A 25,671-nucleotide genomic window follows, 5' to 3' on the forward strand; every position below is an offset into this window, starting at 1 on the left:
GTTGCGTCCTGATTCTGAATTGAAAGGCTAATTTTTTTTTAAGTGTTAAACTTGACTTCAAAAACGTGAGATAAGAGGAGGAGGGAGCGAGGGAGTTGAGAAACAAACCCCAATTGACAGTAGAGTCACATAAACAAGCTGTGCCCTGAACCTAGAGGGGTTAAAACACTTGTCTGGTAAAACCAAATGTCTCACAGACTGGAAGTTCCCAGGTTCAAATCCAGCTCTGACCTTGACCTTGCAGAAAAGTAAATCAAAACTAGCTCCATGTCCAACATTTGACCCTTACCATATTTCTCCCTCCTCCCCCCCACACCACCACCTCACCTCCCATCCAAAATATTTTTTTTTAAAAAATATGTATTTTACATCCTTCATTATCGTTAAAAAAATAACATTTTGGAAAAATAAATAATAATAATTCGGGTCACTCAATCCACGGCTGTTTGTGGGGGGACGCTGCTGTGCGCAATTGGCTGTCACGTTTCGCCCACAAAATAGACGGTCCATTCACTTTACAGTATGTCCTGTGAAGCGCTCTGAGACGTCTCGAAGACATGATAAGGCGCTGTCTCAAATGCAAGGATTATTATCATTATTATCCATGGTTCTCATCATTCTAGTTCCATTGTAGTCTCTGCGAGCAGCTCAGGGGCACATGGGGACAAAGTCTTCTGTGCTGTGAATTGTCATACTTGTGCGACTGTTAAGGAAAGTTTTCTTTGGTCGAGCCAGGTGTCTGACAGCCGTGGAAATCCTTAAGAGTATCCAAATCAAACTACTAGGAGTTCCACACTGGAAGACATTGTAATGGGGTTTGCGCTCCCAGTGTCTGGTTTGGCTCTCGTGGAATTGAAATACCTTTTGCATTGCTATTCCGTAGTGTCCTCTTGTTGTGTATTTTGGGAACATGTCAAACTGTGCTCTGTTCCCCCGGACACAAAGTTAACTACATGTGCAGTTTATGCTGTGTGTAGAATGAAAATGTATTATCTTGGGGGGGGTGGGCGAAATACAAAACAATACAACACCAAATGACATTTGTATCCTTTAGACTGAAAGTGACGGTGAACATTTAGTAGAGATACGATAGACTTGCAGTGAATTCTGAAATGATTATAATAATCCTTGCATTTGACATAGCACTTTATCGCAGCGTCTCAAAGCATTTCACTGAGAAAGTTTTTGCTGAGAAGTGAACTACAAGATCGGGAGTGTTTTGTTCACTTGTGGGCATTAGATTGAACAGGGAAGATATATATACACATACACGAACGTATTAAATTACAATTGTTTTCAACTCCTTGACGCTTTTTAAGCTGATCCTTGAATCTATTTTTAAAATACTTTGCAAAAATGTCCACATCCAGCCAAATCTCTGCTGTGTTTCAGCCGTGCAGTCTGTTCCAAGCTAAACCCACTGATCCACACAGACTGTAAAATTCCAATGTGGAAAAGCCACTTCCCATTCACTCCTACTTCATCTCGTCCCTGATCCAAACACAACACTGCAACGGAGCTGTTTTTCCTGTGTTGGGAAATTCTTTGGGTCAACTCGGTTTCTGGAACAGTTTGCTGTCAGCTGCAAGTCGTCTACGCTGACTAACAGTTGAGCAAATGCTGCTGCGTTCAGATGCTTGTGCATCAAAAGGCAATTAATAGCGCAGTGGTTCACAGCAAGAACAGTCATCGAGTTTGTATGTAACGTCTCAAAGACTTTGGGATCTTTAATGTCCAAAATGGCAGATGAGGCCTTGCTTCAAAATCTCATCCGAAGTACAGCACCTCCAACAATACAGCATTGCAGTGTCAGCCTATAACCTATAAAGTGTCGGAGTATAAACACATCACAAGATCACACATTCCTAAGTTTAGTTTGGATGAAGAAGGCTCTTTAGTCATTTGATCTCATCCTTGCAAAATACCTGCCCATCCCTCTTCCTATCACATCATCAGACTGATTTTTTTTAAAAAAAGGAGTCTCAGTGTGCTTATTTCAACCACCTTTCTTGGTAACCCTGCAGCAGTCATTCATCAACCTCTGCATTATGAAACATTTCCTGGTGTCTGTCCTGAAATTCTTCTTCACTGCTGTAAATCTATGTCCTCTTGTTCTACCGTCTTGGTGCATCCAAAAGAATTGGTCACTGTCACAGTGTTGTTCAAAAACTGCCTGACACCTCCAAGGTATGTTGCTGGACCATAATGAAATGACAAAATAACTAAAAATAATCCCGACTTTTAGGAGTATTTCCAGCTATGTTCAGCAGAGTGCCAGCTCCACTGCCACAACCGACCAGATACAGAATCATATTTCAGAGCCAAACACCGTTTTTTGGCTTTCTGAGTCTTTTCTGCATTTGGTCAACTTGAATTGCTGCTTCGAAGATTCCTCAAGCAATTAATTGTGCAACTTTGATTGTTCTCCATTGATCTGCAGTGAACAGAAAACCAGTCTCAGCCTAAAGATTCTTATCGAACTAACCGAGTGAGTTTATCAGGAATAGCTAATGAGCTGCACAGTCAGTTCTTTGATGAAACTGTAAAAGCTTTCGGCAGAACTGCCCAATACATAAGGAGCACGACATTGCAAAGGAGACAGATGTGCTTTTGCGCAGAATAAAGCATTTCTCTCTGTACTGTCCGCGAGAAAGGCAAGTTATTTGAAGTCACCTGTCGTGCATCTGTAAGGCAAATCGATTCTTGATTGACAAGTGTCAGATTTGATTGACAGGTGCCAGATTTGGTTCGAATCGCTGTGGACATTTCTATACGATAGAGTTTAAGTAGTCAAAAGTCTTGGCTCTGCCGAGAGACGCTGAACATAATGTATATTTACCTCCATACAAGAGCTACATTCATCTGCCTTTCCTTATTTAACTCCCTACAATAATAATAGAATAATAATTGTAGGTAAACAACCAAGTCGTTTGCACCCACAAGGTCCTGCCATGAGTTTAAATGACAGGCTCCAGGGATTACAATAAGGAAAATAAATTCTTCCATTTGATATAGTGTTCATCGAGTCATCGAAACATTTCAAAGCTCGACACAGGATTTTACTATCAAGTGTAGGGACTGTATTTGTAGCAGAAATGCGGCAGCCAAATTGCACACAGCAGTGTCCCACAAACAGCCATGAGGTGAATGACCAGTTTTATCTGGGCGATTGTCAGCCAGGGCAATGGAGAGCAAAAAAGTCACTTGAGGACCTACTTTTCCTCTCCCCCACCAAATCGTTTTTAGTTCTTTCCCATTTTGTCTCGAAGCCACTTCCAATTCTCCATGGAAAATAATTCCCTTCACTCAGTAAGCTTATTGGTACATATTTCTTTTATAAGCCTGTTGTCGGCACATTTTGCTCATGAGCTGGGTTGTGGAAGGGGATAATAATAATAATAATAATAATAATAATAATAATAATCTTTGCACTTGATATAGCACCTTATCACGATGTGACTAGGTGGAGAGAGGGAAGAGGAGGGCAGCTTCAGGAAGCGTAACGCACCCTTCAGTTCATTTTGTTCCGTTTTTCATTACCTTCCCTGTTTGTTGCCATTTCAGAGGCAAACCAGAGAACAGGTTTAAACACTGAAGTCTTCCCTTAAAAACCGCCCCTTCCGATCTGATCCCTGTGCTATCGTTGCATCTGTTCAGCCTCCCCATGTCCAGGTCACAGGAGGTGATTGATTTGGAGTTAAAATTGGGGTGAAGATAACATGGTAGAGTGATAATATTTGCTCCCTGATGGATTTGGCACACCTTGTAACCGTCACCTGTTATTTAGGTGGTAGCCTGGCTCCCTTGGTTGCGCTCTTGGTTCTGCGTCAGAAGGTTATGGGTTCACACACCCAGTGATGGTCTCTTGAGTTCACAGCCCAGGTTGATGACAACAACAACAGCAATGTTGAGACGTGCCGCCCTTCTGGTGAGACGTCAAAAACCAAAGTCTTGTTTTGCTGTTCGTGTGGGCATTAAAGATCGAGTGCTGGGCGTTTCACAAAGGAAGGGAATTTCTCCCAGTGTCCCATCCAACAATTCCTGATATGAATTAATCATTCGCCTCTCAGATGTTTGTGGGACATTGCTGCGTGCAAATTGGCTGCTGGGTTCCTCCGACAAACACATAGTCACCACAATTAATGATAATTGCTGATAATTGATGGAATAACGCACGTATGGATCCAATAGTTGCAGGCGGTTTTCTGGCAGTTGGGTTACATCTGCATTTCCTGGAAGTTAAGGGATGAATATCTCTTGAACTGTTGGTGACCTGGTGCTAAGATGCCTTCATAAAGGCTCGAATATTGAGCTGTCTGAAGATTCAGTAATCAGTAAATAAACGTCAAGCTTTCTAATTATATCGCAAGCATTGAGGTTTTTACCACTTGGTTCAACCAGTTAATGATGGGGAAGCCTTTATACAATAATAAACATAACAGTGAAGTATGGCGAGAGATATTAACTGGGCGATGTCGCATTTTAACCCCTCGTCTCTGCTTAGAATGCAGCATTGCTATAGGGAGGATTTATTATTACTATTATTATCCTTGCATTTGATATAGCGCTTTTCACATCTTCTAGACGTCTCAAAGCGCTTCACAGAATATACTGTTTATTTGTGGGCAAAACGCTTATCTGAAATTTATCTGAAAGGGATGTTCAGCAAGAGGCCTGCGCAGCTCTGAGTAAATAGAATTGATGAAACAATGTGAACTCTTATCAAAATGACGCTACAGTTGTATTTCCCCAAGCTGACTGAAAGACCTGATCTACTATGAATTCGAGACATCTGGACAAAAAAAAACATCCTTCGAATGTCACGTTGTGTAATTCGCTTCTACGTGTAAGGTTTCTTGGCCTCAGTTATATTTGGTGAAAGAAATCTAATATCTATGACTTGTGTTATCTATTCATAAACTGTTAAGACGGTTCGAGATAACCGAAGAAAAGTGAAAAGTGAAATAGGAAGAATGTTGTAACAGAAGTAATTAATAATTAGAATAATAATCTCTTTGATACAGTGGTTCTAATGTCGAAACGTCTCAAAATGTTTCACAGGTAGTCGTTCTCAAGTGTGTTTACATTCCCAGCAAATACGACTGAACATTTCGAATTCTGCTTTAATTTGGTTGTGAAAAGAAGTAGCATTACCAAATAGCCCTTAATGACAGTAGCTTTGAGCCAACACTTAGCTAACCACTCAGATGTTTACAGTTCAGCGACTTGAGAGCTGGTTCAACAGAAGTCCCTCGTGAGGCTCTTAGTGCTCAGTTCCTGCCTTGTTTACAGCATGAGGCAGATTAAAAACACTGAAGCCAACACAGAAACAACAGCTCTTATGCGGTCTCTCAAACAGTTCCAAATCCAGCCCTAACTTTCTAACGCAGCACCGACCCCATCTCCTGCTGTTTTGTGGTCAGTTCAGCAGGACAGCACATTGCAGTTAGCGCGGGAGGGGGAAGAGGAAGCGCACCCTCCTGTTATATCGACTGCTTTTGCCTCCTGGGGACAGGTTGAGCAATCATCTGAGGTTTGAGAAACTTGGCAACTTTGGAGCTATTGGCGCTTTTCATTTGCATTGTCGCCCGGTTGCTGGAGGCACCAGAGAGGTCGTGGGTCCAAACCAAAAGTCGGGGATTTCAGCACATGGTCTAGAAACCGGGCATTTGCATGGCTGCTATTTTTGGGGAACGTCGCTGTGTGCAAATCGTCTGCCACATTCGCCCGAAAACCAGAAGTGTTCACCAGCGATTTCCTGAGAAATGATTTGAGACATTACAGGCTTTGTATTGAACACAGGGATTATTATTAATACGGCATATACCTAGTAATAGACGAGGATCAGTGCTAATACAGTTTATACAAAGCATTAAGAGATTTTGCTGGCTTGTCTCCGCAAGCTTTGCATGTGCTATTTCATTAGCCCTTTCCCCACCTCCCTCCCTTTCCACCTCCTTCAGATTCTTGTCTCACTCTCCAGCCACCTGACCGACCGCCCCCACACCCTCGGGGACTTTCCTCAGTTCTTTCTCAGGATGGCTGCATGATGACTCTCGGGAAGATTGTGGGGCAGAGACTTAACTCAGATACTCAGATCACATCCGAGAGCTCCGGCTGTATGGCCTGTCCCATCAGCTGCGCTGATAGAAGATTGTCAAGCTTCGGAGGAACTTTTTTTTAAAAAAAAACCTTTTCTCTTGTATCCAGTTTCCATTCCAGTCCCTCATGTTTTGCCAACCTGTTAAGCAAAGCACCCTGCAGCGAAGTGGGACGTTATTATGGGGCGGACTTTACAAAAGAGAGAGAGAGAGAGAGATTGAGTTGATTTAAACGTGTGCCAACCTGTGCGTTTTTTTTTCAGCAGGTGTCGATTTCTCTCCGCCCAGGAACGAGCGAGTGAAGCAAAGGCGGTAAATGGGTTAACCTAGATTCAGCCTTGAACGCATCCTGCTCATCCTTCCTTTCACCTGAGACTTTGCCAGGTAAGCTGTCTCTACTTAGCAGTGCTTTCAATGTCCGTCCGGGTTTACTTGAAAGACCAGATTCCTGTCTGCACGTTGCATAACAATGGATTTTACCTTGGGAAGGATTCACACGAGAGGGTGTTGTAAAAGGGCCCCCGATAGCAGAGTGCTGTTGAGAAAGGCTGAGCTGAGAGCAGGAGCAGGCCAACAGATTCGAAGCATCGGAGGTTCAGGCGGTAATATGAATGATTTCACCAACGCATCATCATAACCGCACACAAAGTTTTGAGCCATTTACATATTGTTTTTAAAGAAAAAGGCCTGTGTCCTGCTGACTACGACTGCTGCAAAAAGTACTCCAAAGTGTAGTGGCTGTCCTTTGCAGCAGCCAATTTACGCACAGTAATATCCCTCAAACAGCTGCGAAATGAGTGAGCCATTTTATTGGGGGGATTGTTGGGCCAGGAATCTCCATTCTCTTGGAACCGGGATCTTTCGCATCCACCTTATCAGGGACTTCGGTTAAAGTTTCATCTGAAGGATGGCACCTCCAACATTGCAGCAAATCCCCACATCTCCCACCCTCCCCACCCCCCAACCACCCCAGCCCAACATTGAGCATTTAATGGGGGGGGTTCGTACCCTAATACAGGTGACACCGAGTTGCTCCATAAAAGCAGAGTTGGGATGTAGATCACAAGGACCATATGGGGTGTGAGTCAGTGCTTATGATTCGCACTCTGTGATTAATGCTTTGCTGCTCACAATAACACAGAGCAGTCCAGAAAGCTGTCACTCTCAACGTGAACTCACAGTCCTCATTTGAAGATCCGTGGGGGGTGGTGGGGGGGGAGGAGAAGGGGAGGGGGGGGGGGGTGGGTGGAGAAGGAATCCATTGGAAAGGATCTGTGTGAACTGAGGAGCCACAGACGGCCAGAGACCAGAGTCCTCCCCACTTCCATTTCCCATGAGATAACAGGCAATGTTTCACATTTATTTTTAAAATGGTCTACTTCTATTCTAGCTCCCGCCAGCAGACACTGAGCCTGCTGGAGCAGGGCTTTTTTGGCAGGGATTACTGTTCCTACCAACCGAGCACTTTTGCCCCCTCTACACGGACCATGCGCATTGTTATTTTAATCAAGTGAAGAGCCAGAGTGAGCTGAAGTAGGGCAATTTCTATTCACTGCCACTTGGAGAGATCAGGGCAATATCAGTATTTTTTTAAGGTAATAAACCCCAAAATCTACATAGGCTCAGATAATAATTTTAGTGTCAGTCAGAACATCAACTGTACTAATCCCCAAAGGCACCAGTGGTTGAAATAGGATCTTTAGAATGTTTAATGACGGCCCTCGAGAAAAATCTTCACACATTCCTTCAAAACCTACAGTGCAGATAATTCACAATACCCTGTCTCTCGCTGGCTTTACTCGAGCTTTCTTGGGCTCCGGCTCCGAAAACAGAGGTTGTTTTCGAGGCGAACTTCAGCGAGGCAAACGTGGAGAGCCACATATGTTTCCGTTCACGTGGGTTTCCATGTCACACGCATAAAATTGAAGTGAGCACGAATTAATTGCTCGTCTCCACCAGGGATAGTCAGCCCAACTGCACTGTCAGCAGTCAGGTTCAAATAATAATAATAATCCTTGCATTTCATATAGTGCCCAGCAGTAGGTAGGAACCCGGTTGTTTGTCGATTGGCGGATCGCTTTCCGGGAGTAATAATCCCTCCGAAAAATAATAATACTAATAAATTGGTCACTCAATCCACGACTGCTTGTGGGACGCCGCTGTGCGCAATTGGCTGCCGTGTTTCGCCCACAAAATCCACAGTCAATCCACTTTACAGTGTGTCCCGTGAAGGGGTTTTGAGGCGTCTCAAAGGCGCGATGAGGCGCCGCATCACAGGATTATGATTAATATTACTGGCTTATCACATTGTTGAGACGTGAATATTACAGAGTTACAGAATATTTTGTGGGCGAAAATATTTTTTTAAAAATGTTTTGAGGGATTCGGTCCCCGGCACTGTAAGATACACTGCAGATACAGCACAACTTGCAATGCGCCATGTGCCATCGTGGAGGTTCCACAATGGGATCAGAGGTTAGATGCTCGGTGCAGTATTGAGTCCTCTGTGGTTACCATCTCTGTGGTAAAATGCTTCACCAGATCTTCTTCACCAGAGGACAGTGCACCTTTAAGCTTCGTTCCGAACTGAGGGGGAATGGGCACATTTGCATCAGTTGAATCCTACCGAGCACCACATTACTTACATTCCTGACTTGTTGCGTGATAGAAGGATCGATTTGGGTCAAGGGAAGTAAAGACGCGGTGCGGGGGGCAGGTTTCGCCCTAATTACTGTCAGTCTGGATTTCGCTTGTCTCACAGAAATAATAACTCAAAAAAAAGTGGCTTTGAGAGTCCCGAGAAGAGGCGAAATTGCACGTGTGCGGTTGAACTTTTTTTTCCCAGGGAAATAGATTACAAATCCACGTCTAAATTGCCTCAAAAATTTCAGACGCGAGTTAGTTTGATTGGGAACTTCACCAGAGCAGGAAGTGCCTGGTTTGTTTCATGTTTCATTTTGAAAACATTTCAGAGGATTGCGAAGGGGCGGTGGGGGGGCTGGGGGAGTGGGTGGTAGAGGAGTTCAACTCAGCGCAAGTGTTTGAGCCAAAAAAAAACTCATTTAAAAAAAAAATAACGATAATAATTCGGTCACTCAATCCACGTCTGTTTGTGGGCCAATTGGCTGCCGCGTTTCGCTCACAAAATACACAGTCGATTCGCTTTACAGTGTAGCCTGCGAAGCGCTTTGAGACGTCTCGAAGGCGTGATAAGGCGCTGTATCAAATGCAAGGATTATTATTATTATCTTAAATTGTATTCACATAAGGGTTGACGCAATTTGCTATCACAGACTGTGCAGGAGTAGAGAGGAGACTTGAGCTTGTTATCTATCTGTAGTTCTGCTGCTGAGTGTGACTGAGTAAATTTAGATAAGCAATTTTAACTGCAGACAAGAGTCAGGCCCAACGTGACTGCCGCAGTTTAAATAATCTCCTTGTTGAATTCCCCCAGGGCTTAAATTCCTCGCATGCCATCGATGGGAGCTGTAATTTTATATTATGATCACAAGTACACGCATGTTCACTGGGAGCCGTCTCTACGTCGGCTGCTGACAGCAAGGCTCAGATAAATTTAACCAAATAAAAATATAATTAGTAATGGATCTCTCTGAAGAACGCTCTCCTTTAGGTCGAGTTTGAAAATCCCATGACACCAGTTGGATAAAGAAGAGAATTTCCAATGCTTTGGACAACATTCCTTTGGATTAATTGGACATTTATTATAATGATAATAAGAATTCTTGCATTTCGTATAATGCGTTTCACAACAGCAGGACATCTCAAAGTGCTTCACAGGATTTTTTTTTACTGTGGCTGCTTTCTGTGGGAAATTCAATGAGAAATTCCATGCGAGATCTGGTGTTTGTTTAAGTATAATCAATAATCTTCAATAAGGTCAATGGGTTCACTCTATATATGTTCACCGTATCTTTTATATCTTACAAAACAGCTTCCTTTTCTACTAATTGCAGAAGCTACAATTGTTTGGGCAATGTGTATGGGTTTTTTAAAAAAAAGGTAATCCTTTCTTTCAGTTGTGAATGACTCGTTGCAGTTTACAATGCGTTTTCCTAAAATAATCTGAAGTGATTATTTTCCTAAGTGGTCTGAGTAATTGTGCTAGTGACTGCAGATGAGAGATGAGTCTGCAATGATTGACTTTCCTCTGTCATTTCCTTGTAGATTACGGGACTTTCCACTGACCACCTAAACCTTTTCTAAGAGTCCCAAAAAACAGGCTTTGGTTTAATTTGTGGCTTTTCTTGAACGTTAAACAAAATAATCCATGCGTTTGAGACTCCAAAGTGCTTTGCAGGCTTTTACTGTAAAGTGACTGTGTGACGGTAGTATTTTATAGCCTCAGTGAAAGGGATGATTGAGTCAAATGCCTTTAGGAGATGCAGATACGAAGCATTGCAATGTAAAAGTGCCCATTTAGAGTCTGCGACTTTTTCCCGTGTGTTTACAAAGGCTCGGCAGAATCTGAAGTACTTTGAGATGAATCAGACCGATTCCTTGTTGGATCTCAGTTGTGGTATGTAGAGAAGTTGTTTCTTGTTAGGAAATAATCCTGTTTCTGTTTAGGACGTAATATTGTGTGACACAGTGAATAGTTTGGGACATGATGTGCAAGCGACTGACTGCCAGGCCGGTGGAAGGCAAACTGGATGCATCTTGGCCTTTCTTATTTAACACAGTCTTATGGTCTTATGTTAAGATTAGTGGACAGGCTCAGTAGCTTTCAGTGTGATATATATTTTGATCACTTGTTTATCTCTCTCTCTGTTACTCATGGAACTTCACTTCGGTATAAGGTCGGCAGTTCCACTTGTAGCAGTGGGTTCTATGAAATTACCTAAATAGTGAGGGTTTGTGGAGAGTCTGGGCTGTGTCCCCGAAACGAGAATCCAGATTTAGCCGGGAATACGGGTGCTTCGTTTTGGGGCCTGATCCCGAAAAGCATTCTCCAGTAGTTAATATAATCTACTAATCTTGCTGCCTTCTCCCACTTACGCAAATATTCTTTGGGTTAAAGTTGATTTCCCAGGGAGGGATATTTTTAGATTTCATCATACAAAGAGTAGTTGATGAGTTCCTCACTATCCCCCCTCCTGAAATAACCTTGGAAGCAATTGACTCCCAATCTCATGATCTGGCTTGTTCTTTGTTTCTGGTAATGGCTCCAGTATCTACCCATTTAGAGTTAGTGACTCGTTCCCATGGGGTTTACAAAGGTTGGGCTGAATCTGAAGTGCTTTGAGTCGAATCAGATCCGTTCCTTGTTGGATCCAGGCTCTACGTCCAAATATCGCGGGAACCTGACTCCTGGGAAATCCCACTGGAAGCGCACGCTGTGCCAAGGTTGGCAACTTTTGAGGCAGCCTAGTGTAGACGCATTTAAAGAGAAATGTTTCCCAGCTTTGGTCTGCAGGATCGTGGTGTATCTCTTAAGATTTAATTGCGTGCAAAACTGGAAAATTCATAGAACCGTAAATCTTACGGCACAGAAGGAGGAGATTCGGCCCACAGTGCCTGTGCCGGCTCTTTGAAAGACCTACCAACTAGGCCCACTCCCCCACTCTTACCCCCCCCCCACCCCCATAGCCCTGCAAATTTTTTTTTCCTTCCTGACTGAAGTTAGAAGAAATTCTGCTATTCTGAGCGGTCACGAATTTTAAGAACGAATGGCCTCCCAGGCAAAGACTAGGCGGAATTACAGGCCTCACAACCCAACTGGAAGTTGCACAGTGTCAGATGTGGTTGTCTGTTCTGCACAGTTTGAATCTCATTCATGACCCCGGGTTATTTTGTAGCACACACGGAAGCTGTGGTCTCGGATCACTATTGAACAATCATCTCTCTCGGACTTGGCAAGAGTTTCACTTCTGCTTGTTCCAGTTCCAGCACATAACCATCTTGGAGACATGAAATCCCACTTAGTCTCAGATTTTTATGACCCCCTTGGCTTTGAAATATATGTTCGCGCGCAAAATTGAGGAAGAAATTGAGTGTTTTTTTTGGACGTCAGTTTTTTTTTCTGCAGTTCTGTTTTTTTTTTAAAAAAAAACTTCCGAATCTTGACCGAAATGCAGAATCTTTCCACAATTCTACGCCATCTTAATTCTGGGAACTCTGAATCATCGACGGCTCATTTGGAACTCATTCCTTACTCATCGTGTTTGCGTGTTTGAACTCCGTTGGTAAGAGAGGCAAATTTCAGACACTGTTACTTGGATACTTGGAGCAGTCGGTCTATGTCAAAGCAGGAAAGTTGCGCAGAGAAACTTTACCTGCAGGTGAGGTGGTGGGAAGGTGGCATTGAAGCCATTCGTTACTTGAGGTTACATGGAGCTGAGAAGCTTGGATGGAAAAGAACACAAACGTCAAAGAGTATTGCCTAAATAATTACCAGATATTTCCTCGCTCATTAGATCTTCGCTTGGAAATAACTTTCGAAGCAATTAGACAAGGGACAAAGCCACTGTAACAAACACTAAAAAAGCCCAGATGGCAGCCAGATGAACGGAAGCAAAGTAACACATTGAATCGCTTGAGGTTTTTTCCATCGTCCATAACCGTCTGGAGATTTTCCTCCCCTCATATCTGTTGCTGTGTTAAACGTTACCTGGTCATGTTGATGCTAGATCATTTCTGTTGTCCTGTAGTAATAATAATGATAATAATAATAATAATAATAATAATCGTTGCATTTGACACAGCGCCTTATCACGTCTTCAAGACTTCTCAAAGCGCTTCAGCAGAATATACTGTAAAGCGAATTGACTGTGTATTTTGTGGGCGAAACTCGTCTTGAATGAACAATAGTACATGCGTCCAGATGACGAGCGGAGAAAATTGTTGAGAGGGTTAATTTCTCCTCGCCCTCACACTTCCTAAGGAAAAAGACCCAATTTCTCACGTACGTTTACATGCATAGAGGTAAAGGCAGAGTGTTGAAATCTGGGCTAGATATTATAGGAGTCAAGGCTTTGTTTTGTCTGCAGATTTTGCACAATAGTGATAAATACTTCTCCAAGGCCTACATATTTTCCCATTCAACTGTTGTCAGACGCATGAGTGTGTCTGTGTGTGTGTGTGTAGGCAGTCTTCACCACAAAAAATGAAGAAAGTCACTACTTGGATGCGCAATAAACGGGGAGCTACAGCAATGCAAGTTGTGTTGTTGTGGTCGTCAGGCTAAGAATCGGTGGACTTAGTTCATAAAAGACATCTTCCCCATTTCATTGTACTGCAGTTCAACAGTTTTGTCTCTGGAATGGAAACCTTCCTCATCCTGGGCGTGTGAATTGATTTCACAAGCGCCAGTGGTTGCTTTCTAACCACCAGCACTTGACCTTTGGAGACTATTTTGGCTGCACGGAAAAAAAGAGCGTTGTTCAACACGATTCATTTAACCTTACACAACTGGAACCACAGTAAAGATGCATGAGGCGCACACACACACACACACACACCTGTGGTGACCACTCATTTCATAGCAATGTGACTGGATGGTTTGAGAGGTGGGAGCACTTCCTTACACCATTGCTCAGTTGTAGGTTCATCGATTGCTTCTGGGTAATCCATTACACAATGATGCTCATTAAAATGCACGTGTATATAGGTGGCTCCTGACAATACAATGTGCTGGAACGAAACCATCACACGTCAAGACCTGAAATTCCACCTAGTATTAGCCTGTAAGACCATCTTTCCTTTGCCTTAGGTTTTGAGATCGCACAAGGTTGCAATCTTTAAATGCTTAATTTGGAAGCAGGTTTGCCGTGATTCTTCAAAGAACCAGCTTCCAAATTAAAACTGGATTTAAGAACCTTCCACAGTTCTGCGCCACCTTATATTTTAAGACAACCTGGTTTTGCGGGCTAAGATTAGTCGGAATTTCAAGCCTATAGTCCTGACAAACATGTCAACGGTCCCTGTAAGCTGTTCCTGTGCAGCTCATCAATCAAGCACGGAGCATTTCCTTCCTTAACTACGCTGGCTGACGACAGAATTCCAAGGGCTTAAGACATGAAAGAGCCCATCACTTCACTGGAAATGACCTCTGCAGCTCACTGATTCCCGTGTCCTATCCAGGACCTGCAATCTAAAGAATAAAGACATTCAAATAAATACGAGATCCACAATCGCTGCACTTTACAGTAAATCCCGCGGAGCGCTTTGAGATGTTTCAACGATTCAAAGCATTTCCGCCTTCATGATTTAATTCATCTAATAGTTGATTCAGTATATTGTACAGAACACAAAAAAAAACTCCCCCCAAAAAACAGCTTAAGAAATGGAGCCTACAAGGGGTAATGCAGTCCCTTCAAAGGCCAATAGTTTCAGTATTCCTCTGGGATAGTTGGGTTATTTATGTGTAAATGCTTATTTTGTTTTAAAAAAAAGCCACATCCTCAATGTAGAATGTAATGCCGAAGCTAAATTTACACCAGCTTGCTTTTTTAAGCTTTTTCTCTCAACTTCCCCGTTTCGCATTTCTGCTGCAAGATTGGATCAGGAAGTTGGGTAATGCGTGTTTCAAGGCATATGGAACGAGCTACAACATAGGTAGTGGAAACTGAAGGCACTTTCAGACGTCTCTTTCTTTTCAGTGGATTAAACCATTACATTTTAAAGGCCGGCTAATCGCAAAGCGAACAGATTTAAGGGTTGCCCCATGTCCCGTGTCGATTGCCCCGGTTAATCAGGGAAGAACGACTCAAAGCGCTTCACACTTACTGTGAAGTGTAGCGACTGTGTATTTGCCAGTGCAGCAGCTAATTTGCACCACAGCAATGTCCCACAAACAGCCATGACCAATCTTATCTGGTGGAATATAGGTCAGGACGCCAAGGAAAACTCCCTTCTCCTTTCAAATAATTCCATGACGTCCACCTGAACAGGTAGACGGCACTTTGGTTTAACATCTCATCAGAGGCCTCGTCTCTTCAAATCCATTGGATCTCAGTTGCAAGAAAGACTATGTGGTGCACTCCTAAAGATATGCATCTGATGTTGGAACTCTCTTTTTCACTAACGACTTAGAAAGATCCCGGGCCTCATTTTTTTCTCTCGCTTCAGAGAACAAATCACTGCCACAGCTGTCAAAGAACTGGGACAGAAAATGTTTTAAATGGAAATGTTAAGCCTCGAAAGCGTTGGACGTAAGTGTAAGGACTGGTTGCGTGTGGTGTGATCTCTGAGGACACGTCACAGTTTTGTCGGACAAAGGGGAGTCTTACATCAATGTTGTGGCTTCCTTCGAGAACCTTCTGCTTCCTCTCATAAACCAACCACCTCTATGTCTGATCTGCTGATGAAACATGTCAGAAACTGCTTAGTCCATTAACCAAAGGAAGCAGTGCAATATCTATTGAGCTAAAACCCAACGGTCACCCAGTTCAACAACCGGAACGTTTGCCCCAAATGACTGAGCATTTTGCAATCGGATTCCATGTGTCATCTGCCTTTATCACTGTAAATCTCTTGGGTAGTTATGAAGTCATGTGGAGCTCTGGCTTTTTTAGCTTGCCTCACTGCCTTTGACTAACCTACTTGCAGGGCAGGGGTCGAATCTGCTATGCAACCTCCAGAAACTACATCCTCACGTTACGAGATGTTTGTGCCGAGAACCAGATTCAATCAGAAGCTTCTAAGAACACAGCTCACTGTGGGTAGATGATAAGGAGGCAATTTGGTGTCTGACCAAGGGGCTGAAATCTGTGAGGGTTACGTTCATTGGGTTTGTTCGAATGTTGAGATTGCAGCTTTTTTTTTGTATTGAGAAGGATTGCTTCAATTTGGGGGTGGAGGGGGAACAGAAAATGAACAGTTTACCCTTTTCGTGGAATTTTGCTGTGTTCAAATTGGCTATCGCATTTCCCTACAAATACAGTTATTGCCTACAAATCCAGACTTGGCAGAGATTCCCATTGAAGTGCTTTGAGCTGAATGTTGGTGTAGTGAAAACTACAATACATGTCAAAAGAGGTGTTCACCTGGAATATGGGGACTTGGCCTCTGTTAAATGTGTAATTGATTAAACGTACATGATGTAAAGATTAAAATGGTTGCTTTGTAAATTTACAAGTCCAGTTAATGCTACCCTGAAGCGTTCATTATTGAGAGATGAATAATTATCTTTGTGTTTGATGTAGCACCTCTCTCATTGGGAGGACGTCTCAAAGCGCTTCACAGGATTCGTTGACTCCAGCTATTTATAGCAGCAAAGAAAAGTTTATGGAAATATAAGAGCGGAAGACTGTGGCCAGCAGAAGTCTAGGAATTCTGTTGATTTTAATCTAATCAATGTTCTGTTAAAGCCATGCTCTATAATTAAAATGAATTAAACCTTTTGTTACTTGAAGGCCAATGTATGTTGGAACAACTGGAGCTCTTCAGTCTTGAAAGGAAGCCATCTGAGTGAGAACTTTATAGAGGTGTACAAGTCTTTTTTTATGGGATTGAGAACAATACTTTCAGATGTACCGAGACAGAACAAGAGGACACAGATTTAAGGTTGCAAAGAACAATTTCTTGACAGACTCCAGGAAGTATTTCTTTACCCAGAGGGCAATTCATTTCTGTAAAAGCTTACAAGGATAAGTGATTTGAACCATCCTACATTGCGACATCATGTCTGTGTCTGTTGAGATAGATGTTAAAGATGCCCATGGCATTATTCAACAAAAGAAGGGAGTTTCTTTCCCATGGCTTTTCAGGTGTACTCCCTCTCATTTTGACATCCCACCCACCCCTCGACAAACACACACGCACACACACACACAATTTAATGAAAGAAATTCCGTGTCGAGATTTCCACACTTAGTTCACGTGAGTTCACGCAGAGGCACGCGAGGATTGTCTCCAGTCTGGTCTCCAGCAGCAGGACAGATAAGAAAGCAGGACACGAGTTTTCCTGCATTTCTTGTTGAGTTCAGTTGTCTCCATCTAGTGGCAATGAAGATAAATTCTAAATTGTAACCCGGACCGAATAGATTTTTCCTATCACGTGGTCAGCAATTACATTGCTGGGAGAAAGCTGACTGGACACCCAAATACTTTGTTGGCCTGGACACTGGGAGAGAGAAACTCCCTTCTCTTTTCGAATAGACGCCATGGGATCTTTAACGTCCACCTGGACAGGCAGACGGGACCTGGGATTGACGTCTGATCTGACGGACGGCACCTCCGACAAAGCAACACTTCCCCCAGCACCGCATTGGAGTGTGTGGAGTGAGTTTCCTTACTCCACACACGCGCACATGCCTCTGTTTACCTTTACCCCTGTTTAGTCGCTTGGCGGATCGCTTTTCCGGGGATAACAATTCCTTAAAAAAGAGCGCTACCACGACTCCAGGCCTGACACACATTTTGAGACATTCCGTTACGAAACACGCAATATCTAATGCAATGCTTATTATTATTATTACCCGACTCTAGCTAGAACTGAGCTAATGCATGAATTAATCCGATCCCTTCCCAGTGGCCTCTCCGGCTTTCAGAGCGCTCAATGTTCTCATTGTGTCATCCAATAATTGCTGGAGGCCTTGGTGACAACATTTACATAAACACTGTAGTGTTTGACTATTGTACCCTGGTTTCCTTTGGGAGATGTGGGCAGAGAGCCCAGTGCGATGGCCAAATGCAGTAGCTCTGTTTCAGACTGATGGAAACTCTGCCCCTATATTAGGTAATGGCTTTCACCACGCGTTATTGTTGAGTGGCTCCGGTTCAGGTTTCTCAACTGCTAACCCTGAAGAGACTGGCAGTTTTTTTAATTAATCTTTTATTTTTCAAGCGACGCAGCTGTTTGGGCGAAAATTGAACCGTCAACATTGGCAAACGAACCCTCACCAAACTTCTAAGTTAAAACCGCTAGCTGGGGTTTATCAAAGCAGGCTAAGATGCCGGATTCAAGTTTTTTGTCTATATAATATCATAATAATCCTTGCCTTTGACACAGCGCCTTATCACTTCTTCAAGACGTCTCAAAGCGCTTCACGAAATATACTGTAAAGTGAATTGACTGTATGTTTTGTGGGCGAAACGTGGCAGTGTCCCCACAAACAGTCGTGGATTGAGTGACCAAATTATTTTTTTTCTTGAGCGATTATTATCAGGCGTGTGGAGTAAGGAAACTTGCCCACGGTTTCGCCCTGCCGGGAATCGAGCCCAGGTCTCTCGCCTGCGAGGCGAGTGCTCTCACCACGGAGCTACAGGACTCCATTGATAGAATTGAGAGAATTGTACTTAATACATGAGTGGATTTAAAGGATAATTTTTAAACCATGTTTCCTTTCCTCTCCCTACCAGGCATCAAACTTTGAACTGTAAAGATGGCTGAGGAGCGTCGAGATAGCACGAGCAGCTTACAGAAGAAAAAACCACCTTGGCTCACGTTGCAAATCCCCGTCAACCAGCCAGGAGATGAGGTACGGGAGACGGAACTTATATCTCACGTAGATGACCCCTAAGTTTCTGCTCTGCTGCCCTGGCTGAGACCAGCCAAATCAGGAATCGAGCCACCTATCTTCCGACCTGTTTAATTAGAATTAGAGGTGATCTTATAGAAACCTATAAGATTCTTAAGGGTAGAGAGTGTGAGTGTTTCCCCGGGTTAGAGAATCTAAAACTAGGGGTCATAGTCTCAGGATTAAAGGTCAGCCTTTTAGAACATTTCTTCACTCAAAAGGTAGTGAATTTATGGAATTCTCTACCCCAGAGGCTGTGGATTCTCAGTCAGTCCTTGAACATATTCAAGACTGAGATCAATAGATTTTTAAAAACTAATGGGATTAAGGGATATGGGGATCAGGCGGGTAAATGGAATTAGGTTAGAAGATCAGCCGTGATCTTATTAAATGGCGGGGCACAGGCTCGAGGGGTCAAATGGCCTACTCCTGCTCCTACTTCTTATGTTCATATTAATGCTACATAGACAGTCATGTAACCCTGTGCTGGCAATGAACATGGTGGCCCGTCAACCTCAAAATCATTCTCTTCTGTGAAAATGATTTTGAAACACTTCGGGGCGGTTTGGATGGAAGATTTAAGCGGATTAATTCCTTCCGATTTACAGTGAATCCCGTGAAGCGCTTGAGGCATCTTGACAAGGTGTTAAGTCGCTTTATCAAATGGAAGGATTATTATTAGGATCAAGGCAGGGAAAGACTCAACAGCAAATGTTAAAAGGCTCTTCAGAAGAAAGGCTATGGGCAACAGAGCTTCACAGCTTTCTGGGTCAATTCACACAACAGATCTTTTGTGTCATGTTGTACTGGTTGCATTTGGTGGTGAAGGACACCGGGCCATAACGTATCAGATGTAGTACCCCATAACCAGTGCTATGATATTGAGGACCACAAATTCAGTTCCGTGCAAAAGTGGGTGCACTGCAGGAGAAATTATACAAAACACTGTCTTCCAGACAGCGTAACGTACAAAGTCTATGCCAACCCTGCTTTGAGCTTCCGTCAAAGATTTCACGGAGTGTAAATAAAATAAAACATGATTATCACTTGCACGTTGGAACCTTCTGAACACAGAATAAACCCGTCCAAAAAAAGAATAATAAGGTGTTCGCTCAATCCACAACTGCTCGTGGGACGCTGCCGTGCGCAATTGGCTGCCGCGTTTCGCCCGCAAAATGTACTGTCAATTGAACTTTCCGGTATGTTCTGGTGAGGCGCTTTGAGACGTCTCGAAGATGCAATGAGGTGCTATATCAAGTGCAAGGATTATTATTATTATTATTACTATTATTAAAACAACCTGCTTGGCAAGCTGGAACTGTTAATGGTGCGGAGGGAGGTCAGAGCTGGGCAGAGGGTGGGGCAGGGATTTGGGTACATTTCACTTAGAATCAGGTCGAAGGTGTGGCTGGTGAGGTTCAAGTTAACTGAGGCTCCAGCTGTGGTCCTGACTGGCTCTTTTCCTCCCAGGCACAACCTTTAAGACGCCAGGGGTACTTGCGCAGTGTCAGCATGCCGCCCGAAAACGTCCGAATATATTCTACACCGAACGAGCACAGACGACCCACGTTTCAGAGGCAGCCCTCCATAACCCAGACCATCAAAAGGTAAGAGCATATTTAACAAGTGTGTTCTGGCCAATGTCTCCCCAGATAAAATGCACCAGTCGCCTTCTGGCTGCCGTGTTCATACGCAAAAACATATTCAAAGTAAAGCATTCTGAGACGGTTTGATGGTTAGAGACCCTACATCACGATTATTATTATTATTATTATTGAATACATAATAATATAATTATGTTTATTATTATGGAAGGATTAGTACCTTATCACGTGCACAAATTATTATTTCGCCCGCAATATGTACAGTCAACTCGCTCCACGGTGTATTCTGTGAAGCGCTTTGAGACATCTCAACGCTGTGATAAGGCGCTAAATCAAATGCAAGGATTATTATTATAACTTAACATCATGAATAAAATGGAGTTTTAACTGTAGTGTTACCATCTCTACAGTTGTGCTGGCACATTGCAACCAACACTATACTCCTTGGTTCTCAAATGCTCCACAGTATCATACCACAAGTGCAATCACACGATTAAATTAATAATCCTTGCGTTTGATCCAGAGCCCTATCGTGTCGTCGAGACGTCTCAAAGCGCTTCGCAATTCACACCGTAAAGTGAGTTGATTGCGTGTTTGTTGGCTCTCAAACCGATGGGAGTATTATTCATTGAAACGAATGGTTTGCAAAGAGTGCTTTTTTTTTAAGATAATAGTGGAGAGGCACAGACTTGACCTTTGGTACTTCTATAAAGAGTGCGGAGAACGCACAACGTGTCATGCTCCCCGAAGCCTCGCGGCTGTGCTGTTGTCAAACCCAGATCCATTTATTGCAGTTCAGAATTAAACAGCAGGTGGCAATGAAGTGAGATACAAATCACCAAACATCTCACGTTGCACTGACATGCTCATCCAAGTTACAATCTGGTTCATTTGTTGCATGTATTTCAGGATGGACAGAGAGCAAGAGAAAAGATTTTCGTCCACAAACACACACACACACCCTAATACTCTTTTTATGAGCACTAGTATAATCTATAGGTCTTCTAAAAATAGCAATCTTTTCTGTTAACACCTGAAAACAGTAAATCCAATTATAAAGGCTTAGAGAAACATCCGACTGCTTTTAAACGGAGCATGTTTAAACTCCAGAGAATCAAGACATACATACAAATTTGACATTAGGTGTTTGAAAACTACATACGTTCTCGTGTGGGAAGAGAAGCAAAGAGCTAAGAGGTTTACCAGTGAGCGGATATCCATTCAAGTTTCCCTTTGTTTTTCTTTATTCATTGTTCCACCTGCAAAACCAGACCATATAGAGACAACGCACGGGCTGAATTTCATGCCCTTTGCTTTGCTCTCTCGTGTTGCCCACAGTCACAACGCTTTACAGTGTATTCTGTGAAGCGCTTTGAGACGTCTCGAAGATGTGATAAGGCGCTGTAGCAGATGCCAGGATTATTATTATTATTACTCTTGTGAAGATGCTTGCGTAGGGCTTTTTTGTAGCTTCACAAACAGAAATGTGCACCACATAACCCATCCATCAGAGGTCTATTCCTCCAGTGCACTGATGTAAAATCCCGGTTCAGAACATGTGGAGCACGCTTTTGTGGAAGTGTGTTACTTTGGCGTCAATGCCAAAGCAACAGAAAATAAATGACACGGTCGTCCTTCTCCAGTGTTAGAGATTTCTTAAGTACTCCGAGACACTATCCACGTGAAGGACGCTATGCAAATGGTCATTGATGTTGTTATGTTGTGGAGTCCTGTAGCTCAGTGGTTAGAGCACTCGCCTCGCAAGCGAGAGACCTGGGTTCAATTCCCGGCAGGGTGAAACCTTGGGCAAGTTTCCTTACTCTACACGCCTGATAATAATCCCTGAAGAAAAAAAAATGACAATTTGGTCACTCAATCCACGATTGTTTGTGGGACGCTGCTGTGAGCAATTGGCTGCCACGTTTCGCCCACAAATATACGGTCAATTCACTTTACACTATACTCTGTGAAGCGCTTTGAGACGTCTCGAAGACGTGAAAAGCGCTATATCAAATGCAAGGATTATTATTATTATTATTATTATTACAGCTTTTTGATGAAAATCACTAGATCTGTGTATCGGGCAAACCAAAACATTTAACAGAATAGATCTCGAACCTCAAACATTAAGCTTGAGAATGACCCATTCTGCCATTGTGTTAAGCGTTTAAGTTAAACCCAGCTCATCCGCATTTGCTCTCAGTCCAGATGAAGTCAACAGCAACGACAACAACAACTTGCATTTATATAACACGTTTCACGTGGGGTGGCGTCCTGGAGCGCTTCACAGTGGCGGAGTCTGACACCGAGCCAAGGAGAAGGGGGAGGTGGGGGTTATGTATATAATGTCATGTGGCATACATCAGAAGCCAACAGTTTGGAGGGTTAAGGGATAAAGCACATCGCCTTGGCAAGTGCTGAGCTTCTCTTTTGGAAAAGGTTAGGATGGGCAGGGAAACCGTAGAACATGGGTTGCAACTAGGAATATTTCCTCCGGGAACCTGCCTTTTGGGGAGAAAATAGGAGTGGAACTTCTGAGGGTGGGTGTCAACATGAGGGCCTCAGAGCCCAGCACAGTCCTGTTCTCTTCTTACACCTCGACCATTGACCCGCCTTCTTTATTTACCGGTCGGTTTCACCATCTTTCCCTTCAGTAATCAACGTAAGTGATTCTGCCCGAATAAGGAATAAAATGGCTTATTGGCACAGCGTCGGCGATCGGTTAAACAGTTTAACAGGGATAATCACTGAGATGGACCTCCTCACAGTCCATCTCCGCCCAGCCCAGTAACTGTGCTAGCGTCCAATACAATTCCCTATCCGACGTGCGTGTTCAGATTTTGAGTGACTTCCAGTAAAATTTGATTCACTTTCGGGTTCGTTTAATGAACTGTACCATGTAATGCACTTGAGATAATTGGCCGAAGCCTTTGATGTGTCAGTCCCCGCTCATCGGCATTTGATTCTGCGGCTTTAAGGCTGTTTAGTGTATCATAGTTGCGTGTGAAACAATCTCTCTCCAAGACCTTGCTTTATCGTTGGTGCGCTGGAATGTAGTGAGGATCAAACTGCCCCTTAGCTAACGCTAAGTCCATTTCCTCCTAAGCCGGGGAGTGAGTCTGTGGGAGGTGCAGGTGTACGTGTTTCAGTTGTTGGTGATTATCAAGGTTTGACTTACATGAAGGCAAAGGGAATGGACACATAAGGGAGAAGGGAATAGAGAGATTAGGAGGGGTGGAGGCTCATGTGGAGTATAAACATGTCGGTCTGTGTCGATGTACAATCCGTGTCATTCTATGTCCCTGAATCGCAGGAGAGGCATTTTGGTGGGTTGGTTAATATTGTCGCTACTTAGTGAAGCACTGCAAACTGCCCTGTGCCAAACTGTAGTGAAGAGACCTGCAAGGATGCGCTTTCCGTCCAATGCAATCTGGAGCAAGTACACGTCTCGCCATCAATGCAAACTCTGCCTCAGTACAGGAGAGGAGAGCGCACGTTTAATAAGCTTCGGTTGTGATTCCATTTGTCCCCAAGTTTCTCGTCGCTGGAACTTGTCTTAAGATGCGTCGTTAATAAGTCAACGAGCGAGTGGAGTTAACTCTCAGTTTCCATTTGTTTCCTTCTCTTCAAGTCTGTCTTTCTTCCCTCGTTTTTTTTTCTGATTGCTTCACTCTCCGTCTCTTCCTGCCAGCAAAAAGGTACACTTTGAACGAATTAACACAATGCCCATAAAAGGTCACAGAGCCGGTAGAAGGCCACCGAAAAGACACCCGTCTTTCTCTCCCAGATCTTTGCTGAGGTACATGGCATGTTTGTGCTTTGTGTGTAGAGCATGTGAGCCGCTCCCATCAGAGCCACAAGTAGCTGTAAGCTGTGAGGCCGGGGGAGATCCCATTCCGATCCCGGGGTCTAAATTCCAGCTATTCCATACGGAAATCTTTCATAACCAGTAACCAGAAGTTCCGTCATGTCGAGTCGAGGGAACTCCTCTCCGCCTAACACTGATACCCTCTCTCCGCGCCCCCCAGCCCAGCCCACACCCCACCCCATCCCACCCCCTTCGAGCAAAGTTTCCGCGAGCTGGATTTCGAAGCGAATCCCGTTCGAAAGTTTAAACCGCTCCCCACGCGCGCTCTTGGCCCGATTCCATCCCTCCTCCCTCTTTAGAGAAAGAAATGGCGGGCGATAATTTGGAGGGGCCGACGAGAGCGATTCTCGTGGCTTAAATCAAAGCGCTGACAAAATCTGTTCTGGCCGAAATTCGACAATTTCGCCGTTCGGGAAAAAAAAAGGTTGCCTCTTTAACCGAGGTTTGAAACAGCTGCACAGCTTTACTGCATGTGTGGCGACTTTTGAGCATGCGCTTTTGTTGCTTTCGACTCCGAAGGCCTGGCTGACTTCAGACCTTGAATGTACACAATTAAACCCGCAGCTGTGGAATGGGATCCGAGCAGTTACAGAGCGTCTCGAATTGTACAAATGAACCGTTAAGAGGTTCTGAATCCGGGAGGAAGGGGTGCGGTGGAGGAGAAGCAGGGGGTGGGGTGGGGTGGGGTGGGGTGCGGGGCAATTCCAATCAAACCCGATCGGATGTCTGTCACGTTCGGTCGTTGCTAATCGAACGATTGCATGTGAACGGGGAGCTTTCAACACCTGTGTTAAAAGGCATGCATGCACGGGCTGGTTAAATAGCCATTTGTTTTCACCACAAAAATCTTTGGCATGCAAGACAGAAAGGAACCACGTGACTTGCCGACGAGAAGCCTTGCCTACTTTTTTCACATATGTTTTTCGCTGGCTCCCAAACCAGAAGAGGCCAGCTCTTTCGTAGCTGCCGCCTTTATGCTCCACGCAGTCACTTCTCTCATGTCTGATGAAACAAAATCGCCCCAGAGCAAATGGGAGAGACAGAGAGAGAGAGAGGGCGGCGCAACGAAGCAGAGATAGTGTCAAGTGGAAGTCTGCGGGAAGATCCGTCGCCCCAAAAAGTCCGAAGGGTTTGAAGTGGAAGTGGCCGGCTTCAAACAATTTGCACAACGGGAGGACTATTTTAAAACAAATCTATCCCCGGGGGAAAAGTCTTGACAACAAACAGCCATGCTTTCTGTAACACTAAGCAGGTATTATACACTGGACTTGATTTTAAACAAAAATCAGGTTGGTTCATTGACTCTTAAATCGGCAAATGTTTCTCCTTGTTTCGTTGCAGTGTTTTGGTTTAACTCTTATGTTCCTGTGTATATTTTCCATGAGTCATGGCCTTTGACTGCATTGGCAGTCGGTGCTGTTTGCAGTCTTGGTTCTGCGTCATCTCTTCCCTGATTGATCTGCGCTGGTTTTTTTTGTTTTGTTTTGTTTTTTAAATCGACCATTTCCACCCGTAATAAATTGCTTTCTTTTTTAAAAAAATAAATAAATAACCAGAAGCCGTGCTCGTGGCGGCGTTTGCTGGCTGTGGGTCGTGCAGGCGGACAGGAATATTGTCGA

General features: G+C 43.8%; 1 protein-coding gene across 4 annotated transcripts in view; it reads left to right on the top strand.

The window, feature by feature from the left end:
- rhbdf1a (rhomboid 5 homolog 1a (Drosophila)) overlaps positions 1–25,671 on the top strand; it is an 88,193-nt gene that overhangs the window by 33,470 nt on the left and 29,052 nt on the right. Inside the window, exons 3-6 of one of the 4 annotated variants that reach the window (XM_042341146.1) lie at positions 6,365–6,485; positions 18,423–18,541; positions 20,051–20,187; positions 23,876–23,983. In XM_042341146.1, the coding sequence (XP_042197080.1) occupies positions 18,446–18,541; positions 20,051–20,187; positions 23,876–23,983 (341 nt within the window). In that variant the 5' untranslated portion in view covers positions 6,365–6,485; positions 18,423–18,445. Of the gene's footprint in view, positions 1–6,364; positions 6,486–18,422; positions 18,542–20,050; positions 20,188–23,875; positions 23,984–24,962; positions 25,305–25,671 lie in introns of those variants that run through there. The other 3 variants (XM_042341147.1, XM_007908399.2, XM_007908401.2) reach the window with 3 other exon arrangements.

This window comes from Callorhinchus milii, unplaced genomic scaffold (genome assembly GCF_018977255.1).
Source record: "Callorhinchus milii isolate IMCB2004 unplaced genomic scaffold, IMCB_Cmil_1.0 Scaffold16, whole genome shotgun sequence".
NCBI lineage: Eukaryota > Metazoa > Chordata > Chondrichthyes > Chimaeriformes > Callorhinchidae > Callorhinchus > Callorhinchus milii.